This window comes from Choloepus didactylus, chromosome 12 (genome assembly GCF_015220235.1).
Source record: "Choloepus didactylus isolate mChoDid1 chromosome 12, mChoDid1.pri, whole genome shotgun sequence".
NCBI lineage: Eukaryota > Metazoa > Chordata > Mammalia > Pilosa > Megalonychidae > Choloepus > Choloepus didactylus.
This window is the reverse complement of record NC_051318.1, coordinates 15,602,670-15,616,499: the sequence shown is the minus strand read 5'-3', so window position 1 is coordinate 15,616,499 and position 13,830 is coordinate 15,602,670. Positions and strand designations below refer to the sequence as shown.

General features: G+C 39.2%; 1 protein-coding gene across 1 annotated transcript in view; it reads right to left on the bottom strand.

The window, feature by feature from the left end:
* LOC119507126 (mitochondrial intermediate peptidase) overlaps window positions 1-13,830 on the bottom strand; it is a 215,638-nt gene continuing 201,808 nt past the window's right edge. The window contains exon 19 of the mRNA XM_037800230.1: window positions 1-247. Within this exon, the coding sequence (XP_037656158.1) occupies window positions 150-247 (98 nt within the window). The 3' untranslated portion in view covers window positions 1-149. The remainder of the gene's footprint in view (window positions 248-13,830) is intronic.

The window sequence follows — 13,830 nt, the reverse complement described above, 5'->3', positions numbered from 1 at the left end:
TTAAAACAAATTATTTATTTTAAGTTCTATCATTTTAGGGTTTTTCAGAAGTGAATCATGAAATGAGAAACAAGTTTTCACAGCTGTAGCATTTATGACAAAGTTTAAGATCTACATGACCTTGATTTAAAATATTCAGGGAGTTTCCATTATTCAGAATCCATGAAGAAGGTTTCAAAGTCCAGATCCAAGTCGGAAACGAGGGCACTTACAAAGTCATCAAGAGAAGGACGCTTCTGAAGCATACCTGCAAACAAAGAGATCATCCAACACATTCACTGGCAGACAAGAAAGAATCACAAAGATACATATCCAAATCTGTACACTATGGGGACTTTCAGGCTTTTTGAAATAAGAGTTTGGCTCCATAACTTGACTCTGATGACATTTCATAAAGTCATGGGACCATGTGTGGGCCCCCTGAAGCTAATTATAATTTTGATGCATTTTTACTATCTAATCAACACTCAGTTTAGAGATTTAGGCCCAAATATTGTTCCCAAGGGTTTTTATTTTTGCAGACGTTACTACACATTTGGACTAACTGAAGACTGAAGTTTTAAGTTGTCTGTGACTTGGAATGAATCAGAATTTAGCAAGTTAAAATTTTTTAGCAAGTTTTATCATCAAGTTCTCTACACTTCAAGATCAATCAAGTGTTAACTCTTTTGCAGAAATCTTACACCAGAATCAGGCTGTTTGCTTTCCTCCACATTTTCCTGTCTTGGAGAACTCCTAGCCTTGCAATTTACTAATTGCATAATGCAGAAGTTACTTAAAATCTCTGCTACTCAAATTTCCTCCTCTAAGGATTGCTGCAAAGATAAAACAGAAAGGTGTAGTGGAAAGCAATGAGACACAGTATCTAGCATATAAAAGAATTCAATCAAAAGCTGAATTTAACGATCTCCATTGTTCACTCCAAAGAAGCCAAAGACAAAGGTTCAAGCTATCAACCTTGTTGCCTCAACCTAAATTCTAGGCAGTTAACGATAACTCAAAGGTTGAACTCAGTCTCTAAAGTGCCATATAATTTGGGGATGGATCACATAAAACCACTTTCAACACTGTAACAGTAAAAGATTGCCAGAGTCCTAGATTATGCTCTAAATCTTTAATGTGATTCAATTCACCTGCACTATGTATTTGCTGTGCATAAAGAATGAGGCCAGGTGGTGAGCATACAAAGCTGACTACTAGGCTATGGCACAACAGGAGGGTGAGAAAGACATAGTCACAGAAGTAAACCATGTGGAACTAGATATCCAGATTTTTTGGGGGGGGAGGGGGGATAATCTTGATCCCTATCATCACACCATACAGAAATATTAATTTGAGATGTATCACAGACCTTATCATAAAATCAAAACTATAAAGTATCCAAAAGAAAACAGAATATCCTTGTGACTTAGAGGTACGTGAAGGTTTCTTAGGACACAAAAAGCAATGAACATAAAAGAAACAAATCGATAAAACTGATACAAAAACTTCCACTCTTTAAAAGGCACCATTAAGAAAATGAATAGGCAAAGGACAGAGTTGAGGAAATATTCTCACAACAAACATCTGACATAGAACTGATATCCAGAATATATGAAGAACTTCAACTCATCTTAAAAAAGGTTAAAAAAAAAAAAATGCCAAAAGATTTGAGAACCTGTCCACAAAAGAGGATATCCAAATAAACACATATGATTAACAAGCACTTAGAAGATGCTCACCATCTTAAGTCATCAGGGAAATGAAGATTAAAACCCCAATGAAATACCATGATATGCCCACCAAAACAGCTACAATTAAAAAAGACTGGCAACACCAAATGCTGGCAAAGCTGTTGGCAACCTGAATTGCCCTACATTTGCAATGAGAACATAAAATTATGAAAACATTGGCAAGAGGTCTAGCAGTTTCTTATAAAACTAAACACACCTACCCTATGACCAGCCATTTGCTCCCAAGTATTTACCCAAGAGAAATGAAATCATGTGTCCACCAAAAAAGACATGCACAAAATATTTTATTTGTAATAACTCAAAACTGGAAATAACCCACGTTTCCATTAACAGGAAATGGATAAGCACACTGTGGTATATTTATGTAATGGAATACTATTACATAATTAAAAAAAGGAACAAACTACTGATATATGCAACACCACAGATGGATCTCAAAAATATTTTACTAAATGAAAGAAGCCTTACACAAAGGGGTAGATACTGTTTGATTTCATTTATATTGAAGTTCAAAAATCTACAATGAAAAAATCAAAGCAGTGGTTACCATTGGGAGTGGAGATGGGAATTGATTGAGAAGAGGTATGAGGGAACTTTCTGATGTGATGGTAATGTTCTGTATCTAGATAGTGATCTGCATTATAAATGCATATACATGTATTAAAATTCTTTGAAAGGTACAAGTAGGATTTGTGCATTTCACTGTATATATATTTTACCTAAAAAACCCATAAACAAATACTGACATCTAGTTAATGACGTGCACACAAAAGTGTCTAGAAGTGATACCTACAACTGAATTTGAAATGCTTCGTCATATAGGATGGATGGATGATATGGATGGAGAGTGGATGGAGGGATAGACAGATGGATGTGATGAAGCAAATGTTAATTGTGGAATCTAAATGGCAAGTATGTGACTATTCATTGAACTAGTCAACTTTTTGGAATATTTGAAAATTTTCAACATAAAATGCTTGGGAAAAAATAAATTGTGGATGTTAATAGCATCCGACGTACAGCAGGAGACCAGAGGGAGAAAGGTGGACGAACTCCAAAGGAGAGATTCAGAAAGGTTTTTGGAGAAGATAGATTTGAGTACAAACTTAAAAGATGGGAAGGATTTAGATCCTAATTAGGACCATTTAGGCAGAGGGGACAACATGATAAAGGCAAGAAGGTGGAAAAATGCAAATTATACATAGACCATGAAATGGTCTGGCAGGGTTAGAGTAAGGGCAGGGGGGACTCGGAGAGGAATGACCTAAGACCCAGAGGACGAGAGGACCAGAGGCCAGAATGGAGAACTTGAGATGGGAACACAGGAGCAGCAGGGCTGTGAGGACAAACAACCACTGGTCAAGTCCAAGGGGCAGGGGATGCACCATAAGACTCTGTCCTGCACCAGCCAGAAGTGAGAATGTGGAGGTCAACGGGTGGGTGCAGGGCTGGAGATGTACAATCCCGTGACGTTAATTACATCCACAGTGTTGGCCTACCATCACCACTGTACGTTACCAAAATTTTTTATCATCCACAACAGAAACTCTGCACCCATGAAGCAATAACTTCTCCTTCCCCTCATCCCCTGGCCCTGGGAACCTGACAGCTACTATCTGTCTCCATGAATTTGCTTATTCTAGGTATAAACGAGATCATACAATATTGTCTTTTCTGTCAGATACTTTTAAGCCACTAACTAGACTGGTGTAGGTAAGAACAACAAGACTATTGCCATATTTTCAACCACAACCTAAATATTTCTATCCTCTTTCAAGTTCAGATTTTAATATCTCCATCGTAGGAAGCCTTGACATGTCACTTATTAATTGTACTTTCTGGATTACTGGAAGAGAATTTCATCTCTTCACCTTTATTTGCAAAACTGAAGTTCAAAACACTTTTTTTTTTTTAAAAAAAAAACAATAAAATAATCTCCATGGATGACAGAAGGCCCTGGCTCTGGTCAGCTGTGTCACCAATGATAGAGATGCTGGGTCTCTGATGACTACTAAGGTAGCACACTGTACACTTCAGCAGACTCAGTGTGATTTTAAACCAGGTTTCACAGACTTAATGCAGAGAACACTTTGTAGGAAAAACATTTAAATGTGGCTTTCGATAAAAAGTTTTAGCTATTACATCATTTTCTACCTTTTAAAATTTGAAACATTTCTATAATGAAATGACTGGTCATTTATAATTAAATGACTAGAACTGTCAGAATCTAGTCAGGTAAGTGTGGCCCTCCTGTTCCTTTGAAGTGGTTCATTTCCACAGAACAAACTGCCAATATAAACATGACCTTGCTCTCCTCCACAGACACACCTGCCTGGTACACATCCTCTTCAATTTCCCATCTTGAACCATTCCTGCATCTCAGAGAATGGAAATTGGGGGAACAACAAGAGAAAAATACACACACTCATGGTATCTTTTAAAACCAATCTGGTTAGAGCTAAATGGCTTGGTTGGTAATTTTGTGTGTAATGTGATTGCTAAAAATGAAGGTTCAAACAGAAGGGAAACAGGACCTGAAGGGGAAAGAAGGCTCCCCTTGCTTTAATTAGATCTAAATGTTTTGCAAGTGTCAACCTGAACTAACCCAACACAGAGAATTATAAAAAACCCAACGTTTTCAGGCAGTTTCACAAATAAGTTAGCTTTTATATATTAGTATCATTAAAAAATTTCAAGCATTCTTGGGTTTTTTATTTTTAAGCTGAAAAAGATTTCCCTTTAGCCTTCAAGTCTTAATTTTAAAAGGGTGATGATCAGACTCGCAATTCCTTAGGAGCCCCTGGGAACCGCCTTGAAGTCGTTCAGTGTATAACTGGGTGGAGCTCACACATATATTTCATGATGGAAATCTCCCGAATTAGGAGGAAAATAGACGGATTTTGCCAAAAGAACTGAAATAAATGAACAAACACAACTGCAAAGAGGGAAATGTCAATAACAGTATAAGACAAAATTGCATTAGGATCTACAATGCAAATATCACTTCATAAACAGGAAAAGAGGTAGTTGGGTTTCATATACTCATCCTACTCAGAGGGATGGAGGATATATAACGAGTAGTTAAAAAGAATGGTGATTTAATTTAATTTTCACCTCATTTTACCTGGGAGGTAAATTGGACTAATAAAAGATGGCGCAAGCTGGAACATTTTTCATCTTGATTGCTCTGCTCAAACTAGCAGGTTTCCTAACCTTGAAATACTAGGGCAATTATTCCAGGCCTGACCAAAATTATGATATCAAAAGGATTCCAAGATTGGCTGTTTAAGTAGTAAGGGTTTACAAATGTGTTGACATCTCTACTGTTGACTATTAACACAGAGTGTTACCCTGCCTCACAGCCCTGGCCAGAGTGTGGTGGGAGGTACAGTAAGAACATGGCAGGATGCATAGGGTGGATTATCTCAGTAGCTTGTGGTCCTCTGGAAACTGGCTCTTTCCTTGTGGAGTCAGGGAAGGAAATGCCCTTCTTTTTGGGGGTCCGAAGGTGTGATGGAGTTGCATTGCCTAGATGCATGCCCCAGGTTGCCAAAAGAGATTAGGCCTGGGTCCTCCATATTTTGGGAGCAAGGTGGATGGAGAAGTCCTGCCACTTATCATAACTGGCCAGGCATTTAGAGGCCAAGGTGGTCAGGGACAAGCTATTCATCAGTTCTCTTAAAAATCAAAGCAAAAGCCAATCATATGCTTCCATTTCAATGCAGCATTGGTATTTGGTTTAAATGAATTAATGAGTTATATCAGCCTACTTTAATATTTAAAGCCTACAGATATCTATTTACTTAGGGGATGGCCTGATGAATCAAGAAAGCCCCTCAAAGGAAACATTATGAAGGTCTCTACCAAGACCTATAGGCCTGAGCTATGGAAACACTGCAGAGGAGTTAGCAGGCTGTCTGTAAACATTCTCTGTTCAGGTGAGAATTTGGGGCTGAATGGAACATTCCCTGATTCAGCATGGCACTTCAAAACTTGAAATTTCAGTCTAATTCTCTTCAAACTACAAGATTTTTTTTTTTTTTTTGATGGGTTGCCAAAGAGGAATAGAGAGGAAATATAAATTCTTCCTTTTCTAAACAAAATTTTAGATGGTTTTAAAGAAGGCAAAATATCTTGATGACTACTGCAAGGGTTTAGTGAGTGACCACCTTGGGTTAGAATACTAGTCAAGAGACCTTCAGAGCAGTCACTAACTTCCCTAGGCCTCATTTCTGCTAGTATAAACATTGTTTGAAGTTCATAAGACTGGCACAATACCATCTACTTTGCTAGACTGTTACAACGATTAAGTAAGATAGTGCACTTAACAAGCAGAAACACTTAATAACTGGCAACAGTAACACTCAGACCCAAAGATTTATGAAGACCTATTTCCCAGGTCAAAAGTTGAAGGATAAGGTTGCTTATTATTTTTGCACAATTTAAACTTCAAAACATTGGTCTGTGATTAAGTATTTAGGATGTTATCATAAAACTCACAATCACAAGCTAATTATCTTGCTAATGAACCATTACTTTATTTTTTTTTCAACTTTTTGCCATCTGCTGTTTTCAGACAACTGTTTAATAAATGATGCAAACAAAAGATGGAACTAAAATCAATCCATTTGTCTACCTATTAGCAGCTCTGATAAAAGGGTATCAAGAAGAGGTGAAAACAACTCAGTTCAATCATGCTTTGACTCTCCCAGGTGATCAGCTGTCTCTGCTGTGCCTGAGCTCCATTACCAAACATCATCACTTTGATGTACTGAAAAGCAGATTATCTACGTAGATTTGGGATTGAGTGGAAAGGAGATTCTGAGTAGTAGTCCCAACAACACTACCAATTCTAGAAATGCATCAGAATATTTAATAGCTACTTTTTTTATGGTGACATAATTATATGTGTCAAACTCAGCTCCGAATGACTGCAAATTGTAGCTATAAAGGCTGGCCTGGTGGTTTGAACAATCTTGAGTAAATTTTATGAGATCAGAATTCTCCTTCCAGATCTGTCTCTCCCAAGCCTAGGGCAACTGCATGGCTCACCTTCTCTACTTTGAAGTTTTGCCTGCTACTACAAGGCTGTGGTTACCCACACCTTTTTTCTAAAGGTGGATTCCCACTATCTACCATCAGTTCCTGGGAAAATCAGAATATTAGCCAGAAAGTGAAATTCCTTTTCTCCTTTGAACTTAAAAAACTCTGCTCCTTCGGCTGGGTTAATGTTTGTTGCTGTTCAAATACAAGGTTCTCTCTTTGTGGACTGGGCTGCCAGTGGAGGCTCTGAACTGTCTGCCATATGTAAGTTGGCCCAGCGAGTTGATCCCCAAATATATGCTCTGTTTACATGCTGGCATTTTAATTTCATTGTCCGATTTAATAATCCCCATTTACAATTAAAATTCTGGGTTACAAAACATTTTGCCTTTTGAAGCTCAATGTCTTCTTTAAGCAAACACACCCACACATTAAACATGTCCACACCCTCTGAAAAAATCAGCGCCTTTACAGAAGGGAGGGCTGAGCCTTGAGAACCAGGTGCTCTCTTCCATTTCTTTCTCCAAAAAAGCTCTCAGTTATTTCAGAGGCTTGGTTGAGTAAATACCTAAACAAGCCAAAGATTAGGGAGTTTATTTACCTGGCTATTATTCCGGGTTGCTATTTACCTCCATTACTGAAACTATGTCATAATCTTGGCACCATTAAATTCTAACTTGAATTCCATGCCATGCAAGACAAAGTTTCTGCCAATGAGTGTGTTGTAAACTACCTAACTTTGCTGTGCAAACATTCATTCATGCATTCCCATCCAACAACACCTATTTTGCTATAAAACCATTTTACTATACGTAAGACAATAGATACTTCAATTCTAGTAAGCATCTAGATTTATCCCATGGAATCCTACCCTGAGAACTCCACAGTATCTTCTTTGAGCATCAGTGTATTCCTAACAAGGCAGCTCAGTTGCCAAGAATTACAATAAAGTAAGGAGAAAAATAAAGTAGAATAGCCATGCAACTGTTCTCAAAGCAAAAGCTTTCTAGTAGGAACTGAAAAAGGTGTTTAAGGAATCACTGGTCTACATTAGATGAGTAAGAGAAGTTGAATTTGAATCCTAGCTCTACCACTTGCTACCGACCATGGGCAAGTAAGCTACTTCAGCCCTCTTTGAACAGTTTAGAGAATTAAGTGAGATAACGTGCAATGAGCTTAGCATAGTACGTGGCCCGTTGGAAACACTCAACAGATACTTTCAGCAGAAGTTGTTATTGTTCTCACCACTGTTATTGTTACTACATTTACTCTCTCCTGTCCTTTCAACTTGAGAAATAGAAGAGAGTAGACACAGGTTTTACTGGTTAATATTCAACATACAGTATTACTTACCTTAGGAAAATCAGTATGCAAGGCTATTGCAGCATTTTAATAAAATCCCCATCCTAAAGCTAAATGTGCATGCACAAAAGGGAAGACAGAAATGAACATTGTATTGAAATTCCAATTCATCTGAGTCTGTGATTTAAGATTTTCAGAATTTTTTTTTTTAAGTGTAGTTTTTAAAAAACTGCTTGAGGGGAAAATGTAAGTGGAGTCTAGTCTTCCTTCTGACCCTACAGCTTAAGCAAACTAAACATACATTTAGTACTTTGAGGAAAGAGATTAAAAAACCAAACATGTGTTACTTGACATTCCTTAACTCATACAATGGAATAGAAAAGGAAATTCATAATGTTACTCAAATATTTGAACTGTACAAACTCTGAGATTAAGGAAGGGTTACTATATTTTTAAAAAATGTTGTAAAAATGAACTACTAAGTTAAAAAGAAAACTAGGCTGAAGTATGATAATTCCTAAATCTAGCTTCTTTATTAATAATTTTATGTAATAGGCAAAAGGAAAAAGTTTATTTTACAGATAGTTAAAAAGACTCAACTTAACACCAGGTTGTATCTTGCAAACAATCTTTCAGGAAATGAGCTAGTTAAACCAAGAGAAATTTTCTCATTTCTAAGCTCCGTGGCAATATATCAAACAAGAGGTGGTTAGCAAATGCCAATTTCAATTCCTCAACTAAAATCTGCTCTAAATCTCTACTTTTTATTATTTTAGCTTTTATTGGTGTACCATCCATATGCAAAGTCATCCCCAACATCAGTCCTGCCCAAGAGACCTAAGGCTCCTAATTTCCTCAGCCCTGGAAGCTGGTGTCTGAGGGTGTCAAGCAGGAAAGCTTAGACTCTAGATCAAGAGCTCTGGGGAGATGGCATCTGCTTTTATAACCTGTTTCCAGCCCATAGCCAGCAGCACACATTTGTAACCACATATCAAGAACACCATCTGCAAGTAACCGTCCTTAAAGAACATTTTATGTTGCTTCCATTAAGCACTCAGAGGAAGCTGAAAGAATATTATCTGCATTGCCTTTAGAAGGTAGTATGCATTGACATAAGCTAAAAATGGGATCATTGATACATTTCTTGGAATGAGTCTACTACAAGATATTTACTCAGGGGAAAAAGGCTCTCAGATCTCAAATAAATTCACACTCCAGAGACATTATCTCAAATGGCCACACAAATGGAAGAGGGCAATGCTAAACTCACACAGCAAGTAGAAAATGAGAGCTTACTAAGATTCTGAGAAAACTGTCAAAATGAGGGCAGCTCATCAAAAGTAACCAGTGCCCAAAGAGAGGTCTGAGGAAAGGACAGTAGCAGCAGTCTTCAGGTCAAAGAGGAGTCAGGTGGGAGATGCTGGTGGGTCCCTCAAGGACTCTGGAGAGCAGCTTGGGTCAAACTCTGGCTGCGCATTTCACAGCCTGGCAGCACTGGGGATGCTGCTGAACTTCTCGAGGCCTTCATCTCCATATATGTGAAATGGGGATCCCACCACTGCCAAATTAGTGTCACGTGGCTTATAGATTCTGTCCCCATCCTCACCTAGCACACTTTCATTATGTCATTCTCCCTTGACCTTTGACCCTTCCTTCATAATGGCTCTCCTTCCTTATTGCACAAGTATCTGGGATCATTTGGGCTGGACTTTAAAGATGGGAGGACTCCTGCTGATGCACATGGTCAGCAAGAGAAGCTCAAATCTGGCCAGTGAGAACCTAAACAGGAACATGCAATGACAGCTTGTGGTCCCACAGGGTCCTCTGTCTTTCCCTGCTATCTGGTTCTTTTACACCCAATACTCATTCACCCTGTGGGCAGAAGTCAGTCATGGCCCTTAGATGAAAAGTGCCTAAACTATACGTAAGTTCATGCCGGGCTGATAGAAGATTTAGCAGTCAAGAGTTAAAATTCTGCCTGCTTGGCAATTCACAATTGCCAAGAAATGGAAACAACCCAAATGTCCTTCAACAGATGAATGGATAAATAAAACGTGGTATATACACACGATGGAATACTATGCAGCAGTAAGAAGGAACGATGTCGTGAAACATGTGACAACTTGGATGAACCCTGAAGACATAATGCTGAGCGAAATAAGTCAGGCACAAAAAGAGAAATATTATATGCTACCACTAATGTGAAATTGCTGGGGGACAATGCATGGGGTGTTGGACTTCCCCACCTCAGTGGTTGCTGATGTACTCGCAGACACTGGGGACTTGTGGTTTGATGGGCTGGGCCCTCAATCATGGGACTTGCCCTTGGGAAGACTGTTACAGCAAAGGAGAGGCTAGGCCTGCTTATAATTGTGCCTAAGTGTCTCCTCCTGAGTGCCTCTTTGTTGCTCAGATGTGGCCCCCTCTCTCTAGCTAAGCCAACTTGGCAGATGAAATCACTGCCCTCCCTCTATGTGGGATCTGACACCTAGGGGTGTAAATACCACTGCAACATGGAATATGACTCCTGGGGAGGATTCTAGACCCAGCATCGTGGGATGGAGAACATCTTCTTGACCAAAAGGGGGATGTGAAATGAAATGAAATAAGTTTCAGTGGCTGAGAGATTCTAAAAGGAGCCGAGAAGTCACTCTGGTGGGCACTCTTACGTACCATACAGACAACCCTTTTTAGGTTCTAATGAATTGGAATAGCTAGCAGTAAATACCTGAAACTATCAAACTACAACCCAGAACTCCTGAATCTTGAAGACGATTATATAAAAATGTAGCTTATGAGGGGTGACAATGTGATTGGGAAAGCCATAAGGACCACACTCCCCTTTGTCCAGTGTATGGATGGATGAGTAGAAAAACGGGGGAAAAAAAAAAAAAATTCTGCCTCCTTATAAGTTACCTTCCCAGAGGCTTCTCATCATACTGGCTAGCAAAAATTATGTTGTTGAAGTTAGTCACTGGAACACTGGGAATCAAATAGGAAAAAAAAAAAAAAAAAAATCCAAGGCTGCTAGAGGCTTTTGGGTTAAGTTACATAGAAGAAAACGATCTACTGTTTCCTGGTAAAGGCTGCTTTCCTTTTATTGATACGAAGAGATCAAAACGATTTCTATTATCCAACATTTTTAAAATGACCCAAAATGTTTATCAGTTTCTAGAATGGCAGTATGCGGCCTTGATATGATAACAAAACACCATAGTATACGCAGACTACTTGCTCCTAGCGTTACCGAGTCAATCAGAAAATGGAAAAATTAACACTCTTTCCAGGAGGGCATTTCACTTACAGCATCCACCCATTTTCTCTTTTGTTTATCTGTATCTTAGAAATACTGACCTTGTCTCTTGGCTTTAGTACTTTGCATCTGAAATCCCATTAATCCGTTTGGTTCAAATGTTTGAACTTCCCCTTTCTATTTATAATCAAAGTACATTTGAGTAGCTATCCAAAGAGTGGGCATCTCTGATTTTTACAGAACGCCACCTGATCCTTAGAGAAGCCTGTATGTATTTTGGGATTGGCATCGGGTGAAAGTAGGCTCCAGACTCCAAGATATGATTCCCATTGACAGAACAGGTATATCTAGAGCCTTCCTGAGGACAGGCACTTTGTCTACGTCTTATTTATTAATGTCTGTATCCTCCGCACATCGCCTCCCCGCAGTGCTCTCCCTCAGGGCTGCCTCACCTGGCTGTCCCATTGGTGCAGAGCACAGAGGAAGCCGACTGAGGGGCAAGAAGGGATGGACCTCCAGCCAGCCCTGTGCCGGACAGAATCAGCCCAGAGGGCTCCTTTTTGTAATTCTCGTAAGGATGTTATGTCCATCACATGCACACCTACTCACTTACATAAATGCAGGGCTCATATATTATTCTTGTTTATTTTTGTGACCCCAAAGTGCCTGGGTTAGCAGTAAGTACTCCACAAATGTTTGCTGAGCCTAAATGAATTGACACTGTTAACAACTAACAAACTACTTTTTTATTCTATTGGATCATTTAATGGTCACCAACCTAAGGACACTGAAACACTGTGTTTGAATGAAAGACAGTATCTTGGACAGCTACTTCAACCTCAGGCTACAAAGGTGGTGGGGTTAGAAGCAAGTGCTCCAGGGAAGTGAACACACACACGGTACCTGGGAGGAGGTGGGACATCAAATGGAAGGTTAAGGTCAAAAACTTCAAAGACAGCTAGGCCCAAGTTAGAGTTTGCCTAGAGTTGGCCCTGCTTTCATTAAGCCTCAAGAGTTGACTTACCTCATATAACAAAGCACATTATTAATGGTCATACGTTATCCAACTCCTTCTCCATTAAATTGCAGAATTAATCTCTGATCTCCTACAGTACTGAAAGTCTTTTCTACTTCAATGCCCATTTCTCAAGTAACTATGAATTTACCAAACTGACTTGGTGGTCTTACATACCTTGCTGAAGACTGGTTATGTATAGTGTAATAAAATATGTGGTGTTTCTAGGAAAAAGTCTACAAGGAGCACAAACCACCTCAGAGAGCTAAATGGATGGCATTCACTTAAAGCTATGGTTTTCTCCTAACTGCTAATTGAGGTTCTTTGATCAGAACAGGGATTGAGGCCTGTGATGGGTAATTTTGTGTCAGCTTGGCTAGGTTATGATGTCCAGCTGTTTGGTCAAATACTAGTCTAGATGTTGCTGTGGAAGTATTTTCCAGATGGGATTAGCATCTACAATCAGTTGACCTTAAGTAAAGGAGATTATCTTCAATGATGTGTGGGCCTCAGCCAATCACTTGGAGGCTTTAAGAGCAAAGAACTTACTGAAGGTCCCTCCCAGGGATCAGAAGGAATTCTGCCTCAAGAATTCTTCTCCTCTCTGAGTTTCCAGCCTGCCTGCCGGCTCCCCTACAGATTTCGGATTCAAGGTTGCAACATCACTCTTTCTGGGATTTCTAGGCTGCCAGCCTGCCCTACAGATTTCTGACTTGCCAGCCCCACAATGCCAGGAGCCAATTCCTTAAAATAAATTTCTTCTTATGCATACTCTCACACACACACAACCTGTCCTGTTGGTTCTGTTTCTTCAGGGGACCCTTGACTACTACAAGGCCAGTGAAGCAGGCAACAGGGATTATGAGGTGTGAGGTGGTGGCTGGAAGCAGCTGAACAGGTAGTGGGGACAGCAAGGCAAAACCTGACACCCAGACCACGAAGCAGACACAGTCACATGAAATCACAGAGTGTGCGAGATACTGAACCCTAAGGGCACGGCAGAAAACCTTTGCTATATATAGTTTTTCAAAAGAGCTTCACAAAAAACTATTTAGGCCCACAAAATACTTGGGAATGTTTATGTGGTATAGAGATAACAAGGCAAATAAAAACTTGTTCCCATTCCAATAAACACAACTTTTTTTATGGCACAAGAAACATTTGACCTTTTAAGCACACTTTGCTGTTCATGTATTCATTCCTTGAACAAATATTTATTGAATGTCTATGTGCCAATATAACAGGTGCACTGAACATAACAATTTCCCTCCCCTCACACAGCATGTACTTTATTCATGGGACATGGATCATAAACCAATAAACGAAATAATATATGTTATAATTATGTCAGGAAGTAAGTACCTGCTATGAAGAAAAAACAAAGCAGAGGAAGAGGGTAGCGAGGGACAGGGAAGTCTTCTCGGACTACAAAACAGAAATGAAGATCATCTGTCTTTATAAACTTTTGAGCAACCCATCAAAAT